The sequence below is a fragment of the Bidens hawaiensis genome, unplaced genomic scaffold (assembly GCF_021521415.1).
Source record: "Bidens hawaiensis isolate Kalapana, Puna unplaced genomic scaffold, B.hawaiensis_p1.1 tig00004477_1, whole genome shotgun sequence".
Classification (NCBI taxonomy): Eukaryota; Viridiplantae; Streptophyta; class Magnoliopsida; order Asterales; family Asteraceae; genus Bidens; species Bidens hawaiensis.
The window spans coordinates 1,629,564-1,641,910 of record NW_027491270.1 but is presented as its reverse complement, the minus strand read 5'-3'; the positions used below and the strand labels follow the sequence as shown (position 1 = coordinate 1,641,910).

At 34.9% G+C, this 12,347-nt stretch overlaps 1 protein-coding gene across 1 annotated transcript; it reads right to left on the bottom strand.

Moving 5' to 3' along the window:
- Positions 1-804: 804 nt before the first annotated feature.
- Positions 805-3,342, bottom strand: LOC143626677 (uncharacterized). Its single transcript, XM_077096681.1, has 4 exons — positions 3,220-3,342; positions 1,773-2,001; positions 1,117-1,241; positions 805-1,025 (listed from the first exon to the last, which is right to left on the bottom strand). The coding sequence occupies exons 1-4, from the start codon at positions 3,322-3,324 to the stop codon at positions 942-944; spliced, it is 543 nt and encodes a 180-aa protein (XP_076952796.1). The 5' UTR covers positions 3,325-3,342; the 3' UTR covers positions 805-941.
- Between the last annotated feature and the right edge of the window lie 9,005 nt (positions 3,343-12,347).

The window sequence follows — 12,347 nt, the reverse complement described above, 5'->3', positions numbered from 1 at the left end:
AAAAAAGATATCGTATGCCCAATTTGTAGCCCCTACACCTTTACACCCCAAAAACAAATTCGTCTCTTTTGCTGACTGGGCGCCATGTGTCACAATTCGCCCCCATTTATAGCCCCTCCATTACACGTAGCCTAAGTGTTCAGAAGTGTCTCACTGAAAGTGTGATCCAACTGCTAACATTGCCATCCCCAAAAGACAACTGGAACTGAAGAATCTTCTAGAACAAACATTTTAATTAAATGTACTATAAAACATTTTCTTACTTTTTATTCTCGTATAAATCACCTGCACAAACATAGAAAGTACAATTAACACAAAACGTTTAATAATTTATTTTATCTTGTGTATTATATTTTCACCCGCTACTAGTAAACTCACATTGTGACTCTTAAACAAAAAAGAAAGGGAAATTTACATAAATAGTCTCTGTGGTTTGACGAAGCTACAACTTTGGTCCCAAAAGTTTAAAAATTGTAAAGTTAGTCAAACATTTGCAAGAGGGTTGCACATTTAGTTCCCGCTATTAATCCCAGGAAATTGCACAAATAATCCCAATGCTTTGACCAAATCACCTTCGGTCTTTAAAAACCGAATGTGCTAAAGCCGACGTTTGTAGTTATGGAGTTTACAAAAGTATTTTATCAGGATTTCAAACTGAAAAGACATAATTACCTTCACATGACATCGCTTTCCGATTAACAACTAACTAGTATTAACGAAGGGGACTAAACGTACAACCCTCTCACAAATGTTTGGACTAAGTTAGCAATTTTTAGAATTTGGGAACTAAAAAAATACAGCTCTTAAGTTGAATAAATACATACCTGACCGTTTGGCGGTTTTGTGCTGCGTGTCTTGCCCCCAAACGATATAAACTTCCATAAACAAGGATGAAAATGTATGGTTGATAAAAGATAATCAAACACTAATCGTATTATTAATCAAGCTCCTATTGCTTTTTCCAAACTTGCCATATATGTTAAGTATATCGTCCACATAAATGAAAATGAGCTATTAACCAATGGCTGCCAATGAATATAAAGCATGTTCACATTAGTTGAGTTTTGTTTATATAAAAATGTTAATAATACATAAATAATGATTTTTTTTACATACCTGTAAATGAACTGGGATTAGTTTGTAAGTGAAGAAATCACACACGGGCCAGTACATAAGACCACCGGTTAAAGTTGGCAAAAGATCTCTTTTTAATCTCAAACTGATCTCAATACCACTTTCACCTGTATTTTTTTTTTACCATAATTAGAACCCGATACTGACCTTTCAGATTCAAATTTGTATCCAGTTCTGAAGTTTTTTATACTGTAAAGGTCACAAGACTAAAATCCATCTGTAACAAAAGCCAACAGTTTTGGTGTATATTTTTGTAAATAACGAACTTTTAGTTTGGTTTTGGTTTTTCTTTTAATTAAAATGGAAAAATCCGAATCGAACCGAATTTATAAATTTCCAGTTTTTTAATGTAAAATAATTTCTAAGAATTTAATAAATAGTGTAGCCAAAATATTTAGCCCCAAAGTTTTATGCCCAAATGATAAAATCGAGCCCAAATCGAAAGCCGAATAAACTGAATGTGAACGGTTTTGAATAAACTCAAACACCAAATTTTCGGTTTATGATTATGCTTTGACAGCAACCATGAATCAACTATAGAACGGTTGGTAGAAATTGTGTATCCTTCTAAAGCTATAAAGAGAAATGATTATTGTAGTACAAAATGGAAAGAAATAATAAAAGAAAACTTGAAATACCTTGTAAAAATGCATTGTAAATGAAGAAAACAGCGGTACAAGAAGGCCCGTAAAAGATCTGCCCGACGATTAGCTTCTTGAAGGTGGTAGTCATATCTCGTTTTGGTAGGATTCGACCTAACAAATTAAACCACACGTGTTGTACGGGTCCCAAAAGAAGCAACCCAAATGTTGCCATTCGTAGTGTTCTTATCAAGTCTAAAGAACTGAAAGCTCCAATGGTCATAGACTGATGCATAAATGCAGTGAAATACTCAAAATAAGTTGATCATCATATTAAACTCATACCAATATAACTTATGTTAACTTAAAAAGTACTAAAATGCCTTATGAACAAATTATAAATGCAAGACCACGAGAAAATGCATATACACGTGTACACAGTGCTTGCCAGACATAGCGAAGAACCAAAGACTAGTTACATAACTAGTATATTCATCATTGTTAAAGAAATATGTACATGTGTTTATGTGGTTCTAGCAGTTAAAAATCATTATTTAAACATACTGCTAATAAACACTTCTACACAGTGCTTCCTAGATATGGTGGAAGAAAGAAAGACTATTTACGTATAACTACCTAGTGTATAAAAGTTAAAGAATAGGTACATGTGCTATGTGGTTCACTTAGATAAAAATCATTCTTCAAACATGAAATTGTCAAATAGACACTTGTACATGGTGCTTCCTAGATACAGTGGAAGAAAGAAACACTAGTTACATAACTACCATGCGTATCACATTTAAAGCAGTAGGTACATGTGTTTATGAGGTTCTCGCAGCTAAAAATCATTATTCAAACATGAAACTGCCGAATTAACACGTGTATGGAGTGTTTACCAAATATAATGGAAGAAAGAAGGAAAGACCGGTTACATAACTGCCTTATGTATCATAGTTAAAGCAGCAGATACATGTGTCCATTGGTTATGAAAAAATTCATAATTTAAACATGAAATCTTGAGCTAAGAATTCACTAAATCATGGGCAAAGAACAACATAAGATAAACACATTCCAAAATATTATTAGTTCAAGATCAAAGGTAGAATAATAATTTAATACTAAAATAATTAGTAAGTACTATCAATTTTGTAAATCACAAAAATTAAATTTAATATTGACTAATTGACTAACCACGAGATAATCTTTAAAGAAAGTCCAAACCATGAATGCAACAAAAAATACTAGACTCAATGCCAAATAGGCAAAAATACAAACTTTGACTTTTTAAAAGTCAAAAGAAATAGTTTCCAAATTCAGAAATTGACAGGAGTTGTCATCAATTCACCATTTCCCAACAACAATTTCAGAAGTTTTAATAATAAAACCTAAAGATTCTAAATCAAATCCAAATTTGGCAAAAAAAAAAAAAAACATATATTTAAATCTAGAAATCAGTTTCAAAATTAGAAATAATTTTAGGGTTTTAAATTTTAATACATCGTACCTGTGCAGTCAAATCAGCAGCTCCATAGATCAAACCTGCAGAGATGCTTTTTGTGATTATCGGACGAATATCAAGCATCCTTAAATACCATGAAAGAACCCCCATTTCTTGATCTTGGTTATTGGATGAATTTGATTTTGAGTGAATTAAAGGGTTTATGATTTGCGTAGTATTCAAGATTCTTGCGATGTAATAATTAATAATATACGCATCATTTTGAAGAATTTGAGATGGGTATGTGTGTAAGATGGTGTTTTTTAGTTCTTGATATTGATACTGTGAATAATAATAATAATAATAATAATAATAATAATAATAATACCATGTTTCATATTCATTGATTTGTTGTTTTTCATTTTTATTTTTTTAATTTATTTTTGAAAGTATGTTGGTTGAACGGGTAAGTCGCGTGACACTAATAATTTTCAGGAGATTTTTGTTGATTTAAATTTTTTTTATTTTTTGTTTTATAATTTGGGGTTTTGGTTTTTCACTTTAGGTTTACTTAAATTTAAGGATTGGATTTTTTCCAATTTAAGTAATCAAAAAGTTGGGTTTACGTTAACAAATAATATGCACGGATGCACCCTTTTGATTATGGATGATAATGTAAGACATTTTGTGTTAAAACTTCTATGATAATGTAGAGATAGGAAAATGGGAGTGTTCTTGATTTGGTATGAGTTAAAATAAATCTTTTTCTAGTGTATTATAATTTATAATACAAGTTTCATTGAGGTCATGGTTGACAATTTATGGCACGACATGTTAACACGAAATGACACAATTCATAAACGAGTTAACATGATTGAATAAAAATGTGTACGTATGGGTTTAGCTTCCGTTGTTGCCATTTTGTATAAGCATGCAAAGTCTTCTATGGAAAACAAACTAAATGTTCGTAGGAAACAATCTAAAAATAGAACAAATGCCTATAACTCTTTAATCCATTGTGTGTGGTCAACATCAAAAAACAATTCATTTACTTTTTTTTTTTCGAATTTATACGACTATGATTGAAAGCATTAAAACAAATCAGCCAAAGACCAAATCCGCCAACCTATTACCTTTGTGTTGTCCTTTTACTTTCGATAATGAACAAAGAGCATAGTTGGTGACTAGAGGGATGATTTTTGGACGTTCTCGTGGCTATAATCACGGTCTTTAGATTGTGGGCAGATATCTGCTTTGATCGTGGATTTAATCGGTTCTATTCTGTAAGGCCCATTTCGGTATTAGTCTTTCATATTTGGATTTCGTTAGTTTACGTTGTTAGTTTGTTTACGTATGTATGCATTGGGCCCGAGGCCTTATGTATTTGGAGCCCATTGGGCCTTTATATATGAAAGAGTGTATGATAATACACACACTATATAAAGTGTGTGTATAGTATACACAACCCAACCTTTTGCTAATTTACTTGTTCAACCTACAAACTCTCTCCCTCACTCTCGGCCTACATACTAACAGCACAAGATCCAAGATCTCGGTCCTAGCTAGTTGTTTCCGCCAACTATTTGTGAAGTTGATCCAAGACGACTAATACTTAGTTTGTTGTGTTGCTCTTCAAAAGGTTCAAGAAAATAAAGTGTTCAAGTTCAAGAATGTTAAAGTTTGTGTAAAAAGTGTGCTTTTTTGGTGTTTGAATCCATTGTAGTTGGTGTTTGTGTTGGTGTTTGTGAGAATCTTCAAGAAATACTAAAAAGTTGTGTTATACATGCAAAGTGAATGGATTGTAAAAGGTGACAGAAAGTGAGTTGGTGACTTTCCATATTTGAATTCGAATACAAGTGGGATTCAAATACTCTTGTGTCAATCGAATACAGATGTCCAATTCACATACATTGTGCAATTCGAATACACTGTCCTAATTTTCATACATTGTACAATTCGAATACAGTGTTCGAATACATCAGTTGTAGTCCATCCAAGTTCAAGGGATTTGTATTCTAATCAAGATCATTCTAATCTATAAGCTATTTGAATACAAGTGTGTTAGTCAAGTGAACCAAGGTATAAAGTATTATATTCGAATTTTGTATTTGAATACAATTGTATTTGAATCTATATATATTCGAATACAATCATTTGCTTACTACCAATCGATTACTTTATACTTGGAACATTTGGGTTGCACTCTCCATTCGAATACACCAACTTCATTCGATTCGAATACAATTACCTTGTTTATTTGAGCTGCATTTTAAACTTCTATTCGAATACACATTGTATACGAATACAAGGCCTTATTCGAATACATTTTCATTAGAATACAAGGGACATAGGTTTGTAAACAGCTTCTGTTTCAAGTAAGTGTGATCTTCAAGTTGTTTAAGCAATGGCAAATCCTATTTCTAACCCTGGTGCAAGTAACGAAGCCAAAAAGTATGTGATGTTTGAGAATGAGGATGGAACAACGTCTAAGCATCCAAAGCTGATGAAGTGGACTGTTATTTTGATGAGTTTAAACGGAGATTTCAAAACTATATCAAGATTATTGATTACAGTCTTCTTAGACCCTTTGAACAAGGTCCGTATCGTCATATGGCAACTGGTACTGATGGTGATGTTCCTAAAGCAGTTGCAGATTATGATGAAGATGATAAAAGAATGCTTGCTTAAGATCAAAAAGCTTTTGGTGTCCTAACTGTATGCCTTTCATGGGAAATTTCATTGACGTTGAGAGACTACACCACTGCTAAAACACTATGGGATGCCTTAGTGAACAAGTTTGAAGGAAACTTGGAAATGAGAAACAGTCGAAAAGAGATGTTGAAGGGAGAGTTCAACATGTTCAACTACATTCAAGGAGAAACGATTGATAGTCTTATCTCAAGATTTGAACTGTTGATTACCAAAATCAACGGTGCTGGAATTGAATACGAACAAATTGAGATAAATGACAGGCTTCACAACTCTCTCCATTACTCATGGAGCAGTAGTGTTATCACCATCAGGAGAACTTCAAATCTTCATCTCATTAGTTTAACTGATCTGACCTCAGTTATCAAGTCGTTTGTGATGGACGGAAAGTTGAGGATGAGTAATCACATTAGGTTTCTCTCAAAGGCTTGTATGGCAACTGGAACAAGTGTGAGCTCAAATTTTTAAGTCAAGCCAATAAAACTGCTCAAAATCTAAGATTAACCTTCAACACTGCTGGTGTATCTCAAGCCTCATCAAGTTCCAACTCAAGCTCCTTCCAATTTGCTGTTGATAAAGCCGTAGCACAAGATCTAAAAGCTCATGGAATCAAGTCTACCCCAAGCACTCGAGCTTACTCTGCTTCAAAGCCCCTCTCTACTGATAACTCAAATGTGGCTTTCTTTCATTCCTTTATGGCAAGTCATGAGGAGTTGTTGCAAAGAAAGTTTCTTCCTCTGTCCTTTGAACAATGAGATCTTCCCGAGGTCAACAAATATGATCTCAATAAAATGGACATCAAATACCAGATGGCCATGGTCGTTCATTGTGCAACCAACTTTATGAAGAAATACAGAAAGCATAGTTTCAAAGATGATGGGAAGGATTTGGGGTTTAAGAAGGATAAACTTCGTTGCTACAACTGTGGGGAGCCAGGTCACTTTGCATGTGAATGCACTAACCCACCAATGGCCGTGGGAGACATCAAGATCACAGAAATGTCTGATAATGAGAATGCTAAGAGGCCTAAGAATAGAATCATCCCAAACTACTCCTCGAAGTCAAGGGTCCCAAGAATCAATTAAGGAAGTGCATCAAAAGGGAACTTCCATTCGAGTTCAAATGCGATGATTGCTAGGAATGTTGAATCAACGACACCTGATTAGGAAGAGGAACAATTTGAGGAGCTCAATAATCCTCCGAACTTTGCTGGGATGGCCTTTACCGATGAAGCAAGCACATCTTCAAGCCCTCTGATGGGATTCCTACACCTGCCTCGCTCATTCCCGAGGTACACACATTTTGCACACAAGATTGTATTGATAAAGTTCTTCATTATAGAAACCACAATGCTAAAATTCTAGAACAAATGCGTTGCATTAAAGTTCAGAATGAGGATCTTAAAAAGGCTGCAAAGATTTATACTACTATGATTAATACTCATGGTAATGATATGGCGAAACATAGGGAAAATGTTACTATTGCTACAAATTTATCCCAACGTCATGAAAATCATGTAGTTGAACTAAATGCCAAGAGTTCCAAACTAGAGATTGAGTTAACCCAAAGAAAAATTACCATAGAAAACTATGAGTTAGCTTCTGAAAAGCTAAATAAATTAAGTTGGGGCACAAATGGAGTTAAGATTAAAGACTAGTATAGGCTATGATAGTTATGTTGTTCCACTGTTTTTTAATAACTATACTAGCCTTCCACACTTTAGTTTTAACTCTCCACCCGAGGAAGAGATGGTCTATGGTATTGGTCATGTGCCCATATCACAGACATTTGGTCCTACTGCTCCTAAGACTGTTAATCCAGCTGATTCTTCAGTTAATCCTAATAGTATTTCATCTTCTGTTGCAAGTTGTGTAGAAGAAAATGGGTGTGTGGAACAAACAAGGGTTGAAGAGATAAAAACATGCTTTTTGATTCTTTTATTGTCAACCCTGTCTGTAATAATATTGATTCCAAAAACATTTTGAACAATGATGTATTTGATGAGAGTGTTCATGTTGGAACATCTCTTGAAAATGAAATGATGTTTCCATTTCAGATAGTGACTGTGAAACTATTTTTGTTGAAATCATTGTTGATAGAAATGTTCATGAAAAGGTATCTGTGAATACTAACTTACCTAGAAATTCGTCAAATGATTGTAAAGTTCATGAAACTAAAATTAATGATAATAGTTTTGAAAAGGAAAAGGCAAGTACATCCGGTAAATATGTCCCACCTCATAGAAACAATTTTTATCAATCCACTAATCAACATTATCAACCTCAACTGTACAATCAATTTGATAATAGCTACTATGGTTATTAACCACAAGATTATGTTAATTCTTTCTATACAAATGTTTTGATGATTCGGGTCAAAGATCTGACAACTTGTTTGTTCCCGTACAATCATCTCCTTATTCACCACAACCAATGTATTATAATTCTGACTGTTTCTATAGGGAAGATAGAAGAAAACTTGTTTTGTGTGTGGTAACCCGTCTCACCTTGCAAGACATTGCAAGAACTGGCATAATATGAAAAGGGAAACGAACAGTCGGTTTAATCAATTCTGATCCAGAGCTAAACCAAGCTCAAGGACTAGAAATGATCAACCTGACAGTTCTGCCAGTGAAATGGATGTGAGATCCAGAAATAAAAGGAATGATAAACCTCCTTTTTGTTGAACGGGTATTACAAAGCCTCGTCCAGGTCCTATAATTTGTCAAAAGAACAACTTTGTAGGTTTCAATATGAATAACCAATAAGGAGAGAGCAAAAAGGAATTCGAAAACTGAAAAGTATAAGAATTCATCAAAAAGAAAGCAGAAAAGAAACCCAAAGATTGAAGAATCTGAGGATTTTGTTTTAAAACCGAGAAGAAGACAGTCTCGAAAATCGTTTCAAAACCGAAAACCTGCACGTGCATGGAGTCCTAGAAACTGCTCTTCAGATTCCGACACGTCCCATAACTTCATAAATCATAATGAGAAAAGGACATTTGATAACCATGTGAACATCCCGATACAACTATGTCTCGGGAACCTGTATCTAATTAAACTGTTAATATGTGTAGGGTTAGCCAAGACGTTCTGTAAATAGTATATGATACTTGGATAGTGGTTGTACCCGCACATGACATGATACGAATCCTTGCTATTGACATTAAACCGTTCGAAGGCGGATACGTTTCTTTTGCTGGCGATATAGGTGGGAATATTACTAAACAAGCTAGAGTGTCGAATGGAATCCTGACATTTGATGACGTCAACTTGGTGGAACAACTGAACCACAACTTGCTCAGCGTCTCTCAAATCTGCGACAAACAGTACTCCACACTATTCATTTAGAATGAATGCTTGATTCTCAAACCAAGTTTTAAGGTCCCGGAAGAATGGATCTTGATGCGTACTCCGAGGCATAATGATGCTTACATAATAGACATGAATAGTTCTTATTCACGTAACACCGCTTCCTGTCTGTTATCTAAGGCCTCGGAGAACGACTCATCTCTATAGCATCGACTTCTCGGTCATGTTAATTTTAAAAATCTAAACAAATTGGTTAAAGGGGAACATGTGAGCGGATTGCCTGTTAAATCTTTCTCTTTCATTGAAAAAATATCTTTCATGCTCTAAATGCAAGCAACACAAGCTCCCTCACAAACCCAAGACGATCAATTCCATAGATTCCATTCTTCAGCTGTTACACATGGATTTGTTTGGTCATATTACTCCTATGGCAATCAGCCGAAAAGCCCATTGTCTTGTGATTACAGATGACTTTTCCCGTTTCAACTGGACATTCCTTTTAGGGCATCAGGATGAAACCGCATAATTTTTGATCAAGGTCATCACTCTGGTGGAAAGACAGACAGACAAGAAGGTGAAGTGTATCCGAAGCGACAACGGAACTGAGTTCTGCAACCGATCTGTAGATGACTTCTACAGTTCAAATGGAATAGAACGTCATTTCAGTGCACCTTATACTCCTCAAAAAATGGAGTTGCTGAAAGACGAAATAGAACACTGGTTGAAGCTGCGAGAACAATGTTGTCAGATTCCAAACTTTCTCTGTTCTTTTGGGGTGTGGCCATCAATGCGGCCTGCTTCATTCAAACCATGTGCTGATTAACAAGCGTATGAAGAAGACTCCGTTTGAAGTCTACAACAAAACGAAGCCGCTAGTCAACTATATCAGAACCTTTGGATGTCCTTGCACCCTACTCCATATTGGTGCTCAACATGATCCCAAATTTGCTGAAAAGGCTGATGAGTGCTATTTCGTTGGGTATGCATCCGATAAAACCCCTTATCGAGTCTAAAACAAGATAACCAAGCTGATTTTGGAATCCTATAACGTTGACTAGCAAGAGCTAAATGCTACTGACGCTCGCACGGGACCAGATTGGTTGTTTGACTATGATAGTCTGTTCAATCAGTTTCGAGGCATGTCTATTCCACATCTTTCTAGTACTCAAGTTCCATCTTCATCACAAGAACCTTTGTTGATGCAAACACTGATCAACAGTTTGTCTTAAGTGGATCTGTCTGCTATGACTGCTCCACCCAATATTCCACCTCCTCCTCGTGTCAGTAATCATGATAATCCTGCACCTCAAGCTGCTCCTCTAGTTGCTCCTCTAGATGCAAACACTAATCAACAGTTTGTCTGAAGTGGATCTGTCTGTTATCTTCGAATTGTGTGTTTAAAGGCATACACATTTGAGTGTTTGGATGAAGAATATCATATATGCTTGAAATATGTTTCCCACAAGCGGTTTAGGATTACTGTTGAAACCGATAAGTTTTGATGAAATAAAATGATACAAGTTTACCCTTTTAGAGGATTTGTCATATAAACAAATGACTATATACTTGCAATCATCTAAAAATCGTAATTGTGGTATTCTTGTGTGCAGGTTTAGTTGTAGTTTGTTTAATCTAAAGTAGAGATGCACACTTTTCCCATTGGTAATGATACATGTCATTTTAGTGTAACATTGTTTACTAGTAGTTTTGTAAAACACGTCAGCAGATGGAGCTATCGGCTTATTTCCAGTTTGACAGCCTCCATCAGCTTGTTGTTTGGAAAATTTAGTGCGACTCAGTGTTTTGATGTAGATTGCACATATGTATTTTAAGCTTTGGTTCATGTAATATAAATTGTAGCTTGTTTAACACACTAAAATATAGTTTTCAGCATTTTTAATATGAAGATTGTGTGCATTAGTTTGCTGGCTACAGTTGCTTACATAAAATTTTATACAGCCCGTGCATTTGCCGCAGTCACATGAGTTAACTTATTGGAAGGTGGTAATCATGCTTTTCGAAAGATATATGGTGTGGTAACCTGACTTCTAAGGATAAATATGCCCATATCTATGCTATCGAATCTTCAAAAGATTGTAGGGTCTCACAGAGAATTTGCTTCGGGAATAACATTTCTTTAAGGATGCATCATGTGTGGGGCTCGATTAGAAGCCCGCAAAGGGGAAGAGAATCGCTCGAGCTTAAGCTCTTATTTTAATATTTAAAATACGGATGACTCGTGTAGATGGCTTGGAGATGTTTCCAAAACTTTTCGGCCTATTATATGAGGAATATTATTATTCAATAAATAATGCTTGTTAGGGTTGATGAGCTATTTCAGTACTGACTATATAATATCACATAGATTCTCTCTTAGTCATTCGAGTTGTTCATATCGTGTCTCTCATCTCAGTTGTTGCTAGGTTAAAAGTTGTCTCCACCTTGTGTTAAGAGTTTAGTTGCAGACTCTTTACTACAATTGAGTGTATGGATTCAGTCTTAAAGATGATTATTAGAATCATCATTGGTGAGCGTTGCTTGCGAGTTTACTCACATTGAATGATTTGTGTTGCTTAGTTTGTTTCAATTTTTGAAGTTGTGTTTCAATAAAACATGACTTTAATAAAAGTGAACTATACTAATATTTGATTTAACCGTTTTTCTAGTGTTATAAAATTTGACAAGAAACATTTTGGCAAGAAAATGCCTATAAAAAAAGGCAAGCCAACACAAGGAACCTTATTTTTATTGCAAAGTCTAGTTAGTTGCTGATTTAAGCTGGCCAGGCTGGCGATTAGTGGTTGGGGATGTTTTTGACCAAATCATTTTGTTTTTCAACTGGTTCATACGTTCAGCTTTTAGCCAATTCGGGCTGGTTTTAAACAAGGCTCTTGAGTCCTATCAGCGGTTTCATATTAAAAACAATAACACATCAACATTTCACATAAACAAATGAGTTGAAAGTTGAAACCACTATCTCTAATTGTACCACAACTTCATTTTCTCATATTTCAAAAGTACAATAAACCAAATAAAAGTATCCACTCATCCACTCGGAAAACAACTTAACAAAGTTTCTAAATAACTATAACAAGCTTTGAAGACGAATGCGCCTCTTCAGTTTCACTTTTCTTATTAAACTCAACAACCCAAAAAATAACCCTAGACGATACTT